Genomic DNA, 15,000 nt, shown 5'->3' with positions numbered 1-15,000 from the left:
CTCTCGGCAGAAGATCACCAAGGGTGTAGTGATGCGATACCCGCTGATGATGCCCATCGAGGCAGTAGCAGCTCACCCCAGTGTGGTGTCAGCTCAACGTCTCAAGGCAAAGACGGCAGGCAACGCACCAACCCGACAGGTTCTCATTCAGCGTGTAGGACCACTGCCATCCCAGCTGGACCTCGGTTCTTGGGGCAGGTACGATGTCAGGACCTTCACAGCAGAACCAGTTCGCTGTTTCAAGTGTCAGCGTTATGGACACCTGGGTGCACTCTGTCCGAACAGAGTAATCTGCGGTGTCTGCAGCCAGCACCACCCAACCGAGGAATGCATCACCAAGCTGAAAAATGCATCGCCACCCACTCCACAATGCCCGAACTGCAGGCAGAAACACCATGCCTGAAATCCTCGATGTCCCGAGAGGCTCGCCAGAATCCAAGAAGTCTGGAAGACGCCAAAAACTCGGCAACAGGCTACGACGGATCAAACGATGGGTGCAGAGAACCCTGCCATACCGCAGATCTCTCAGCAGCTAAACCAAGTCAATGCCCAGGAATTCCCAACCCTAGAAGCCTCAACCAGGCGTCAAGGTCAAGAACCTCCTGCACCCCTACCTCAACGAAGAAACAGAAACAAGAGGAACAGGAGGCGTCAACAGGGTGCATCGGGTCAATGCGATCAGTAGGCTGCACTAAACGAGCCCCCACCGGCCATAGCACGACAACGCAGGCACTCCTTACCCGGCACAGGCGCTTTGCAGACTCAACTGGCACCTCACCAGCAGATCCCGGCTACTCAACCTGGTATACAGCAACAGACCACGGTGCATACAATAAAGAAATCCAACCCTCAGCAGTCCCTACAGACCACAGCAGCCCAGATAATATCCACTGTTTCGAACCCATCTCCAAAGCAGGCCCTCACCAGGGAGGATCTCGTAGCACTCATCAAGGTGTTCACGGATCTTATTTGCAACACAATCAACTCCACGGAACAACAGAGCGCATTCCGGCAGATGGTCAGTACTCTCCTGAGAGTGTGCTTTCTGACCGAAGAGGAGACAGTGAATGCCATGAATTTGCAGGTTCTCAGAGTGGGCAGGACTCAGTCTCCAGCTCAGGAAACAACAGCAATGGAATAACCTCTGTACCAAATCACACCCTCAAGGTCCTACAATGGAACATTCAGGGCCTGAGGGGCAAACAGCACCTCTTGCTGGAGGCAGTAATTCGGGATCGGGTTCACATCGTCTTGCTACAAGAAACTCTGACTGTCCCGACTATGTGCCCAAGACTACCCGGTTTTGATGGGTATTTTCGGCACATGGACCCGGGCATTCACTGCAGAGGCACAGCTGTATTTGTATCCAATACGATACCTCACGAGGTTATAGCTAACCCTGTGGACTGTGGGGAGGATGTCGAGGTACAGGCCATCCTTGTGCACATACCTGGGGCGCCCATTACCATCTATAACATCTACAAGAACCCAAGACACACCCTGGACATTGCAGAGCTCCTCGCACTAGCACGCACTGAGTGTATTATTGTGGGTGGAGATTTCAACGCACATCACCCTATTCTGCACTCTCACTCAGCAACCAATGCTGCTGGCAGACATATAGCAATGCTCCTACACGATATTCCAGAGGTAAAGTTGCTAAACAATGGAGACCCCACACACCTGTTGGGTGGCTGCCTCGACCTTACCTTCGGGTCAAGACAACTCGCAGCAGGAGCCACATGGGAAACTCATCCTCACCTTGTCAGTGACCACTTTGCAGTGATCACCACCTTCAACATCAACAGGCCTCCCACAGTTGTGCTGCCTCCTAGATAGGACGTAAAGAGGGCCAACTGGAAGGTGTTCCAGGATTATCTTCATAACTGGTGGTCCACATACTCTCTATCTGAAGACTGTGATACGGCTGAACAGGAGCTAATCACTGTTCTCATCCAGGCAGCAGAGTGCGCAATTCCAAAGAAGTCCGCAGGACGCACTCACAAAAGAGACTGGTGGTTCTACAACGACGAGATGCGGGAGCAGAACCACCGCATCAACTCTTTTAGGAAGCTATACAGGCGTAACCCTACGGCAGAGAACAGGAATACTCTGAGAGCCATTGTGCAGCATGCCCGCAGAGTCTCTCTCAGAGTAAAAACTGAGAAATGGCTGGAGTGGTGCTCAACATTCGGGCATCACACCACCTTATCTGAGATATGGGGCAAGCTCAACATAGCAACTGGCAAGAGCAAGCCGAGGCCACCAGCACACCCGAACCCATCCCAGGAAGCAGAGAAACTAGTGGAGCTTTTCACTTCCAGGGGAGCCTCCACTCAGCTCCCACAGGACATCCGGAATATACAGACGGATCTTCTACCACAGCACCAGCTAACGATACAAGCTGCATGTGAGTCGGAAGATGTGACTGATGTAGACCTCACGGATTTGGAACTCCGACGTGCCATTAAGAACACAGGTGACACTGCCCCGGGCATCGATGGTGTGACATACTCCATGATTGCACGGGCTGGGCAGAGTGGATGGGAGGCCATACTAGACGTCATTAACAAGTCTTGGAGGGCCAGGACACTCCCAGCAGCTTGGAAGAAAGCTACAATCGTACCAATTCCAAAGCCCAAGGACCCAGGCAGTATGAGACCCATATCGCTGACCAGCTGCTTAGCCAAGACTGCTGAGAGGATGGTGTTAAACCGCCTCCTATGGAAACTTGGACCCTCTCATCATCACATATTTGGCTTCACCAGAGGAGTGGGAACAGCAGAGTGCATAACCACTCTACTAAGCCAGATTGCTGATAGCAACAAAAAACCTAGTATTGTCGTTTACCTCGACCTTGAGAAGGCATTTGAGCTAGCGAGCCCCACAGCAATTCTGGCAATACTAGCTCGGAAGGGAATCAAAGGACGCCTCCTGGCCTGGATAGAGTCTTACCTTAGGGGCAGGCAGGCCTGTGTCAGCTTTCAGGGACACTACTCTTCCTTTAAAACCCTGGAAAATGGTACGCCACAAGGAGGTGTGCTCAGTCCTACCCTGTTTAACATCCTTATGCAGGAACTTGTGAGCCTTCCCTTTCATAGTGGTACACAGCTCCTCAGCTATGCTGATGATCTTGCACTAGTAGTGAATGGGAAAGGCAATTTAGAACGACAGGCTCAGAGAGCTTTGGACCTCATTACGCAGTCTTGCAAGGAACTAGGCCTCAAGATCTCGGCCGAGAAATCTCTTGCAATGATGTTCAAGGGACCAGATCCTATGAATAGATTACGTATTCAGGATATAGAACTTGAGTGGACAGGCTCCTACCTGTACTTGGGAATCTACATTGATAAAAAGCTGACCTCTCAGAAACAGGCTGAGTATGTCAGGTCACGTGCTCTACTCAGACTCAACGCCATGAAAGCCATGACGAGGCACCGTGCAGGGGCAAGCAAAGATGTACTTCGCTTGTACTATATACAAGCTATACGCTCGCTCATTGACTACGGTGCACCGGCTTTAGCTCATCTCTTCCCGCAGAGCAGGCAAAGGGTGGAGGTCATACAAAACCAGGCGATAAGAACTATGCTTGGTGCCCCCATCTGGACCAACACAGTATGTCTCAGATCTGAGGCCCGGCTTCCTTCCTTGGCTGACAGAGTAAGATACATAAACGCCTGCAAAGTGGCCACGATTCTGCACCGGCAGCAAGGTACCCCACTAAGGAGACGGATATTAACAACCATGTCACAAGATCCCACACTCTTCACGGACTACTCCTGGATTCGTTCGTTTTGTGCTGCTGGGCGGAAGCTGCTGCCTGTACAGCTGCTCTGTGAGAAGAGATGTGACCTTCCTGTTGCTGGGTACCATCCACCACCTCCCTGGCGCCCAGATCCAGCCGATGTTTTCATCATGCAGCTACCCATCTCTAAGTGTCTCTGCAGTCAAGACACCCTCAGCAATCATGCTGAGACAAGCATGGCACTGGCAGAGGGAGGCACATGTGCAGTGTATTTCACAGATGGTTCTGTCGACCCTGATAGGAAGAGAGCAGCAGCTGGACTGTACCACAATGGTCACACACAAGGCTGGCGACTCCCTGACCACTGCACGATCCTTCAAGCTGAGCTGGTGGCGATTCAGCAGGCATTGTCACATGCCCTACGACATCGACTCCGACCTGTCATACATGTTGATTCCACCTCTGCAATCAATGCCCTCTCCCATCCTCAACCACAGGATAATGTTCATCTCATCACATCGATCCTGAGCATAATGACAGCCTTAGAAGTTCAGGGTAATAGATCGACATTGAACTGGATCCCCAGCCATGCTGGCATCCGGGGAAATGAGGCGGCAGATGATGCAGCCAAGGCAGCAACAGACTATCCACATGTTGGGATTACTGTCCCAATCAGCCTACGACAGACCAAACTGGTGGCTGCCAGAGCCACGAAACTTATGGGGGAGGTCTTAGGTGATACCCTATCTCAACAGTGGTACCGAGCCGCGACTCAGGGAGAACCCCCTCCATATGATAGAAGCTGGTCCAGAGCGCAGTGTACCACCATCCATCGGCTTCGTTTGGGCTTTCCCACAGCCAAGATGATGGTAGACAAGGCTGAGGAGGAGATGTGCCAGCACTGTCAGCACGTTGTCCAGCGGCCCCTAACACACTATCTTCTAGAGTGCGAAGCTACCGAGACACTCCGCAGGCAACTAGGGGTGATATTCCCTCCCGAAGAGGACCCAGAGATGACTGCGGCCACACTAGTGTATCATGGGGTCAACGAACCAGACAAGCTGTTACCTGTAATAATGACATATCCTCCTCCTCGCTAGTGTCCATAGTTACATATGGTGTCGCTTATGAGATGCACCAGTTGAACTGACCAGAGGGGCGCTTGAGCGGCATGCGTCGCATCATTGTGGAAACCTTTCTCCCTCGGAAGCCAGAGACGGGTCATCGCAAGATTGAGACCCGTGCCAGGACTACGGTCTTGGCGAACATTATACATACATACCTATGCTGTACATTCTACAAGATTGATGGACTGAACACATCGACTCCAGGCTGAGGGACTGATTACCTCATACTCCTCCTCTCCTTACACCTTCTGCTTTGTATTGGACTGATGAAGCCACTGTGTGGCAAAACGTTTCCTGAACAAAGATTCCCATATTTTGCATGACTGTCTCAATCTTATGTTCTTATGTTAACTCCTCTCCTTGGCAAAATACCACATATGACAGGGTTCCCACCCTTCCTCCTATTTCTATTGCTGACCTATACCTGCTAATCAGGTCTTCACTCCTACGTCTGCCAACATCGTTGCCTCCAGCACTGAGACAGATAATAGGATTGCTCTCATTACCTCTCATGTCATCCAGATGGCTAACAATATCCTCCATACCAGCCCCAGGAAAGCAAACCCTCTGTCTCCTACTCCTGTCCTTCAAGCAGAACGCCCTATCCATATACCTAACTTGGCTATCCTCAACAACAATATTCTTACCTTCCTTGGTGTCGTTCGTCGTGACGTTCCCAGTAGTCGACTCACATTCGTCGGGTAGCACTGAGAATGTATTAGATGTTTCCACAACAGTTTCCACAGCAGTCTCTTTCTTCTTCATCGTTTCTACCTTTCCATTCGTCTTCTTGATCCTCAACTTCATTCCCTGCTGTCCAGCCACTGACCAGTTTCCCTTCTTGACCTGAGGACTCAAAACAGTTACATTCACTTGTTAGACGAAGAATGAGGGGAGACCTGATCGAAGTGTATAAGTGGAAGATAGGTATTAATAAAGGGGATATTAATAAGGCCTTGAGGATATCTCTCCAAGAGAGAACCTGCAGTAATGGATTTAAATTAGATAAGTTTAGATTTAGAAAGGACATAGGAAAGTATCAGTTTGGAAATAGGGTAGTTGATGAGCGGAACAGTCTACCAAGTTGGGTTATTGAGGCTAGGACTTTGGGTACTTTCAAATTTAGGTTGGATAAGTACATGAGTGGGAGGGGTTGGATTTGAGTGGAACTTGCACATCAGAGCTTATTTCTTGGGTAGCATTGAAAATTAGGTTGGGCAAATGTTTTGTTAGTGGGATGAATTGTAAAGGACCTGCCTAGTATGGGCCAACAGGCCTGCTGCAGTGTTCCTCCTTTCTTATGTTTGCCAAGGTAAGATCGAAGTATGTGTTACTTTCCGTGACAATAATTTCCATCAGAGATTGACCAAAAATAGTTCAAAACGTTCCAATTCACTGGCATGGTTCCCAAGGGTACAAGATAACCGGATTCCACTTTGTTTCATCAAATTGATGGGGATTGGGAACAAAATTGGCACCCTGCTGCCAGTCCCAGATGAAGTTTGCTGGTGGGTACTGGATATTGATAGCTGGTTCTGGCTGTGCACATTGTGATATGTAGGTGGTTGAGGGCGGCCTGGGTCGTGCATGTGCTGAGTCAGCAGTGTGACTGCCAGCCTGGGCTGCTGCTAGTGCCTCCTCCCGCGTGCCGCCACCACCTACTGCCGCATGCGGGATCTTATCCATCCCGATTGTAGCAATTTCCTTGTCACTTTCACTGTCTATTCCTGGTGTGGGTCCACGGGATGTACTCCATCTCCTTGGGATAGCATAGGGCACACTTACCAGACCGCATGCGGCGTCGAATAATTCAACACTTCACTGGTGAATATTCCTATTTACTGTTGCTACTCAAATGATCATCGAGTGCTAGGAAATGAGTCATTGCTCACAACTAAGCCTTGGCCATGGGAAAATACGAGCTTACGCTTACGGCGTGGTACAACTGAAGGGGAACCAGATGGACCGGCCCCAGAGCTGGATGGCTGATGGTCGTCGGGGTTTTCGGCACTATTTACGTCTTCTTGAGCGTTGCTTTCGGTCATGAACTGTTCAGAACCATAAAATTCATCTTCGCTTCCACCTCCATCCGTGTTAGAGCTATCATTTGGGAAGATTCCCAGTTAGCCGCGGAGTGAGGTTTTTCTTACCGCAAGGCATGAAGAATGGGTACTGAGATGGCGTTCCCCCAATGCAATGCGGGCGTCCTGATTTTTGGTATACTGCACACACTGACAATGCAGTCACATTCTTTCATGTGTAGGCCTACAAACCTTTTCCTGCTAAATTTGAAGTCGCTAGAATTTTGGCGTAGTACTTAAGGCACCAACCAGCACTTCAAACCCATAGTACTATGGCACCAACCGCGACGTGGTTAAGGTACCTTAGTGCCAGGAGGCCCCTTGGCTAAAACTTTATAAGACAAGGCAGGTTCTTGAAGTCGCCAACAGGAAATACTGTACCAGACACTAAATTCATAAGACATGTCAATGAAATTAACTAACCCTTCAACTGTATTATCAAGACATTAAAATAATGAGACATGGAAGGGAGACGAGAGGAGATATGAGAACCTACATACCTGTGAACAGTTTTGAGGTTGGAATCATACCACAGAAACACTGATCTCCAAAACATTTCGGGTAACCCCTGTAGCCCAGCCTGAAGCCAGGATTTCTTGGCTTTCTGGCCTGCAGGCCTACATAGCCATCACAACTAGGCCTATCAGTCACTTCCACAAGGTTGTGGTTTAGCTTCCTCTTTAAAACTTTCATCGCTGTTCCAGCAATATTTCTTAAAGGCTATCAACTGGTAGGAGACTGAAAAGTCATGGACCACCGATGCTGACAATCAACAACTAAAAAAAAATCTAAATTACAATCTCAGTATTGTACATATTACGAGAAAACAGACACATTAGAACCTATCACTGAAAGTCCAGTGACTACTCTGCGAAATATAAATTTTCCACTTAATGTGTGACAACTCATTAGAAGGAAGAGCATTTTGAATCTGGTTCTGATATATTATATGGGGATTTGTTGACCAAATTCAAATCTTACCATATGTACTTTAAAGTATTATTGAGGATTTGTATGAATTAGTTTGGAAAAAGAGTAAAATTACACCAAAATAAAAAGTATATAGTATCTGGAATAAGACAACTGTTATTCAATGTAAAAAGCAGCTTTATTTCAAGGGCTTACATAGGTTAAGATAGAAATAAAAAATACAAAGTATGCATTCTGCATAATGTAAAATTAAACTTCACCCATTTTAATAATTAATTTTCAATGTTTACCTGGCCCAATCCACTCGTAACCTGGTCTAGCGCATCACTGTAATGTTCCTCACCCCCATCGAGAGTCATGTCTGCTGAGACACTGTCCACCTTGCTTAAGACGAGGACCACATCTGAGAGCCAGTAGAAGGCCTGGTCGAGGTCGCCTTCGCACAGATAGGGAAGGCGGGACCAACGCTCAAGTTTATATCCCAGACTGGGGAAGACGTCTTTTGCAAGACTGTTGACCTGACTCTCTATGTTGGAGCCGGTGACTCCCAGCTCCTCAGATGGCAGGTTGTCAATGGTACCTGCAAGGCATTGAACTTGTAGAAAATTAACCTCAGAGTTGGCAGAGAGAAATGAAAGGGTGAGTTATGACAGGAAAAAAAAAAGCAGGGAAGAGCGAAAATTACTGAGCAGTAGCCCTCACATCCCATGCATCATAAAAGTTTTTGAAATAGTGATGAGATGGCAAAGTACAAGCTTTATGGAACAGCAAAATCTGCAAACCCAAACCAGGTTTTAGAACTAATTCATTCCTGTCACCACTGCTAAACTGCTTTGACAAAATTACAGAGGCATGGGAAGAAAACCTAAATGCAGATGTGATATAGTACTGTCTTACTGAAGGGTCTACTCTAATTCCAAATCCTGTAATATATTCTTTCTAAACTAGGAGGCTTGGTCTAAGAATGTGTTGTGGGGAAGATAATCCACAGAACTACTAGCAGATACCAGCACAACTAAGTCATGTGACATGCCTATGTACCTTGCTATTGCCAACTAACCCTAATTATTTAGTCACTGACATGCCTGGCCAAGTATAGTGAACAATTCTCCACATCCAGCCTCAGCAAAATTATGAGAACAATTTTAATTAAGACTGCAAATACATGAATAACGTTTTCCCAGTTAAATATTTGTGAACTTAGATTCTATGACATAAATCAATTAATCAAATCAAAGCTAGAGGACATTACATCTCTCACATGGAAAGCCCCTTAGTTATACAGAGTATTTCTTGCAAGCTTAAACCTAACTTAACGTTTAACAGGACTATAAGAACAAAAATAATTTTCACAATAAAATAGATTACATGAATATAAAACAAATGCATATGAAAAAAGGGATAAAATCATAAGTTACAAAGGAGTAAAAACATTTAGATAATGTGAAGATAATTTCGTTAATTCAAAATAAACTTCTAATAAAATTACCATAAGAGACACTAGTTACCTGAACTATTACAGAATGTGATGAGATAGTATTTTAAATGTAATTACATACATAAAACATTAATGATATTCACAGTAGAACTGATTCAGTGAGAATGACTCAATGTATATGGTATGGACAGATAGTCCCAGCAAGGTACACGAGTAGAATTTGGAGGCAGAACCCCCCCCCCCCCCCAAATCCGTGGATTCGGTTTCTGCGATTTCAGGTATCCAGAGTTTACCGTGGCCCGAAAATAACTTAATTTTGCTTAATAATGACACCAGAGTACATAAGTAGTGATGACGGCATTTCTTCAAAGCCTAAGAGAAACCAGGAAGTGCTTTCCATCACTGAAAAAGTGCTAATTCTCAACTTATTGTGCGTAATTATCAAACATTATCATAGGTATGTATGTACATGAAAAACGACTTACACATAGGGTTCACGCCTATCCATGGTTAAGATAAGATTTCGTTCGGATTTTTAACCCCGGAAGGTTAGCCACCCAGTATAACCCAAGAAATTCAGTGCGTCATCGAGGACTGTCTAACTTATTTCCATTGGGGTCCTCAATCTTGTCCCCCAGGATGCGACCCACACCAGTCGACTAACACCCAGGTACCTATTTGCTGCTGGGTGAACAGGTATAAGGAAACGCGTCGAAATGTTTCCACCCGCCGGGAATCGAACCCGGGCCCTCCATGTGTGAAGTGGGAGTTTTAGCCACCAGGCCACCGGTCTTGAAACGTATCCCACGTAGATACAGGGAAACTACTGCACAGGAGGGCCCCACTTTACAGCACTTCGCTAATACAGCAGTTTTCAATTATACTCATTCTTCATTTATGCAGACTTCCTACAATAAATATATTCAACACTCACTATAAGCTAAGGACGAAAATATTTTAAGTAATGTGTGTAATGTAAATACATTTTTTTAGGCCTACCTCTATTGCTCACGTAATATATAATAGTATAAACATGTCATAAGGCTTTTATATGCATTTGAAAGTGAAAAAATCTATGATTCACTTTACAGTCATTCTCGCTTTGCAGCGGTAGCCCAGAACCTGACCTGCTGCATGAGCGGGGCTCTCCTGTACTTAGATTATACAATATTTAAAATATCTGGTAATTCAAAATAAAAATTCCAATAAAAATTACAATAGGAATGATGCCAGTTACATGAGGCGGTACTAAATATTATGAAATAATTGTTGTCAGGATCACACTAAGGTGTGATCCTGACAACAATTTCAATAATATTTCGGTAATGTGTACATTTCAATAACACTTCAACAATGCGTATAAAAAGGCCTAGAATCTGGAACAGGAGTTCCAGATTCTAAGCCTTTTTATACGCACCGAGTTTTTACATACATCGAGTCAGACACAGGGATATCAGAGATTTTCAGAAACTCTTGAAGAAATTAGGAATAAGCAATCGAGTCTGTTACGCCTTTTATAGTCTCTAATCTAGAAAAGGGTTTAATGAGGAATGGTCCTCGAGGAAGAACTGTTATTTGGGTCAGTGTGGCATTTAGGCTTGTAAATGCCTATCTGTACATAGATATATCTTTTGACTCCTCGTGAAGGAGGCTAGAAACTCTGTCTAGAGCAAGCTGCAAATATTTAACGTATTATAAATGATGTGATAATAAGGTTAATGATAAACGTTTTGCTAATAGTGATTACGATATAAGAAGTTCTGTTTTAAAGATTGAATTATTTAATTCATAATATAAACTTCAAGTGATTATTAATACTGTTAATAAAACAAGCAGAAACCTAACAGATTCCTCTTCTTCAATGAGTGAACCCTGTGTATAATGACCCTTAGACGAGATAATCATGTTCTTTTTTATGAATTAGTTACGAGAAGCACAATAACAAAGTGGTCTACAGGCTATGTTCGTAACACCAGGTTTGAGTTTCTGAAGAGTGGGGAAGTGTGTTGCCTGGCACTAGACTAGCTATTACTGACTCTAGGTAATTTGCTGTAGTGGATCCCCAGGCATAAATAGCATAGGTGAAGTAGGGATAGATTAGAGAGTATTATAACGTAAGTAGTGCGGTTTCAAGTACATAGTAACGTATATTGGAGAGGATGCCAAGTGAACCGGATACCTTTTGAGTGTGTTGAATGTAGGTGTTGATTTTCAAGTTGCTGTCAAGGAACAGAACTAAGAATTTTTCTTCATTCTGTCTTGCAATGAGAGAACCATTAGTCCTGACATTTAGTTGGATATTTGTAGCTGTTCCAAAACCTGTCGAAGGTCTTATAAATGTTAAGAGTTTATTGGTAGTCATCCAAGTAGATATCTTCATGAGCTCTTTACTGACAGTATTACTGAAAATTTGGATTTGGGTGAGTGATAAAGATGTGTCATCTGAAAACAGAACAGGATTTATCGACATAGGGTACCCCCTATGTCGAGAGATCCCGTTGAAAGAAATATTCGTGTCGTTATGGTAGCACTTTAGGTATACAAGTGTATGATCTCTGATACCATAATGTTCTAGTTTAAGATGCAGGATGTTATGGTCTACTGTATTGAATTCTTTCTTGTCTATAAAAAGGCCCAGTGCATATTCATTATTCTCAACAGCTACGTAAAGGAAGTCAAGCTTTTTTATGATTGCATCGTTTGTGCTGATGCATTATTGAACTCACCTTCAGGTAGTCCAGAAAAAAAATATATTTCCAAAACAGAAGCGGAAAACAGAAAACAAGCGAGAACATGAATTTCCCAATTTAGACCAAGTGAATCCCAGGACTAAACACTAGCATAGCTAGGCCTCTTGCCTTACGTAAGCAAGAACCCTAATGGGAATAAGTCACTGACTTTTTTGGGTTATCCTTAGGTAATTTACACATGCTATTAGGTATGATAATTGTACTTTATGTGTACGAGCACCTAAATAAACTTACACGTCTACACTCCACCAGTGGCGGCGCTGAAGTCTCTTACTGCACCAGTTTCAGCGTGGCTTCTGCCTTTTAGGGCTACAACTGCTTGTGCCGTATAAGCCGGAGTAGCAGTGTATTCCACTGACACTCTTGGAGCAGTTTCACGGTGTCAGATAAGAACTATTACCCATAGCTGGGCAATAGTTGCTGCTGCTGCTACTTATAAGGCCACCACACATTTCGCCGTAATGAGGTCCTGCCTTCCTGTGTCCGGAAAATAATTACTGACCAAATATGGGAGGAACTAAGAAAGAGAACAAGGTCCTCCTCTAAAATAAGCAGGAAGAATTCTTACCAATTTTCTTATCTACACATAATTTAATTATCATGGACATTGGCGGCCCTGGTAATTCTGTCCACATGGCCACGAAACAGTCCTGCAATTGTGGTGCGTACCCCTCATGGTGGAGGCGCAGACCTTGTAGTATGCGGTAGTGGTTAACTAGTCAGGGACGAGCAGCTGGTGCCCTCCTTCCAGTATTCTCTTCTCGATGATTTTGCTCTTTTCACAGCTCAACAGGGTCATCTCTTCTTAGGGTCAACGATCCATGGCCGGTTTAAAGCCCAGGGTTCTCCGCCAGCGGGAGGGCCTCTAAAGATTAAGTGAAAAGTATTGCCAGTTACTGCTGTAAGATTATAATTATAGTATGTTAATACATCACGTACATGATCAACTGTTGACTGTTCATTACATGTTTCCTTAACTTTTTCTTTTTCCTTTTTGAAAATATCACTGGTGGGCCTCACAGTACCTATATCCCAGGGGCTTACAAAATCTTAAATCTGGTTCTGGATCAACCTCAATTCTGGACTAAAGCCCGAGTTCCGGGATGAATCTAGGTCTGGCCTCTACCTCTGACCTGCAGAGGTGGTGATCCTGAGTGTGATGACTCAATGAAGACGTGTGCCACATCTGAGTTTCTTTACTGAAGAGACGTGTAGCCCATCAAGACAAAGTTTATCTTTAATAAAGAAGCCCATACATTGTGCATGTGTCGTAGTCACCACCTTGTCTGTTTTATATTACTTTGATGTAGTAAAACAGTGCTCTGGTCGTAACCGCTATCACCACAATGAGGCCTACTTCCCTCTGTCCAGGGAGGCAATATGCACCGAATGTGTGTGTGTGTGTGTGTATATATATATATATATATATATATATATATATATATATATATATATATATATATATATATATATATATATATATTATATATTTTTTTATTTTTTTTATTATCACACTGGCCGATTCTCACCAACGCAGGGTGGCCCGAAAAAGAAAAACTTTCACCATCATTCACTCCATCACTGTCTTGCCAGAAGGGTGCTTTACACTACAGTTTTTAAACTGCAACATTAACACCCCTCCTTCAGAGTGCAGACACTGTACTTCCCATCTCCAGGACTCAAGTCCGGCCTGCCGGTTTCCCTGAACCCCTTCATAAATGTTACTTTGCTCACACTCCAACAGCACGTCAAGTATTAAAAACCATTTGTCTCCATTCACTCCTATCAAACACACTCACGCATGCCTGCTGGAAGTCCAAGCCCCTCGCACACAAAACCTCCTTTAACCCCTCCCTCCAACTTTTCCTAGGCCGACCCCTACCCCGCCTTCCTTCCACTACAGACTGATACACTCTTGAAGTCATTCTGTTTCGCTCCATTCTCTCTACATGTCCGAACCACCTCAACAACCCTTCCTCAGCCCTCTGGACAACAGTTTTGGTAATCCCGCACCTCTTCCTAACTTCCAAACTACGAATTCTCTGCATTATATTCACACCACACATTGCCCTCAGACATGACATCTCCACTGCCTCCAGCCTTCTCCTCGCTGCAACATTCATCACCCATGCTTCACATCCATATAAGAGCGTTGGTAAAACTATACTCTCATACATTCCCCTCTTTGCCTCCAAGGACAAAGTTCTTTGTCTCCATAGACTCCTAAGTGCACCACTCACCCTTTTCCCCTCATCAATTCTATGATTCACCTCATCTTTCATAGACCCATCCACTGACACGTCCACTCCAAAATACCTGAATACATTCACCTCCTCCATACTCTCTCCCTCCAATCTGATATCCAATCTTTCATCACCTAATCTTTTTGTTATCCTCATAACCTTACTCTTTCCTGTATTCACTTTTAATTTTCTTCTTTTGCACACCCTACCAAATTCATCCACCAATCTCTGCAACTTCTCTTCAGAATCTCCCAAGAGCACAGTGTCATCAGCAAAGAGCAACTGTGACAACTCCCACTTTATGTGTGATTCTTTATCTTTTAACTCCACGCCTCTTGCCAAGACCCTCGCATTTACTTCTCTTACAACCCCATCTATAAATATATTAAACAACCACGGTGACATCACACATCCTTGTCTAAGGCCTACTTTTACTGGGAAATAATTTCCCTCTTTCCTACATACTCTAACTTGAGCCTCACTATCCTCGTAAAAACTCTTCACTGCTTTCAGTAACCTACCTCCTACACCATACACTTGCAACATCTGCCATATTGCCCCCCTATCCACCCTGTCATACGCCTTTTCCAAATCCATAAATGCCACAAAGACCTCTTTAGCCTTATCTAAATACTGTTCACTTATATGTTTCACTGTAAACACCTGGTCCACACACCCCCTACCTT

The 15,000-nt window shown here is 44.7% G+C and overlaps 1 protein-coding gene across 1 annotated transcript in view; it reads right to left on the bottom strand.

Moving 5' to 3' along the window:
- Positions 1-8,033: 8,033 nt before the first annotated feature.
- The window catches only part of LOC128684579 (protein-L-histidine N-pros-methyltransferase), a 92,565-nt gene continuing 85,598 nt past the window's right edge, over positions 8,034-15,000 (bottom strand). The window contains exon 4 of the mRNA XM_053770877.2: positions 8,034-8,463. Within this exon, the coding sequence (XP_053626852.1) occupies positions 8,156-8,463 (308 nt within the window). The 3' untranslated portion in view covers positions 8,034-8,155. The remainder of the gene's footprint in view (positions 8,464-15,000) is intronic.

Source organism: Cherax quadricarinatus, chromosome 4 (assembly GCF_038502225.1).
Source record: "Cherax quadricarinatus isolate ZL_2023a chromosome 4, ASM3850222v1, whole genome shotgun sequence".
NCBI lineage: Eukaryota > Metazoa > Arthropoda > Malacostraca > Decapoda > Parastacidae > Cherax > Cherax quadricarinatus.
Note: the sequence above shows the minus strand (reverse complement) of the source record. Positions and strands in the feature narration are given on the sequence as shown.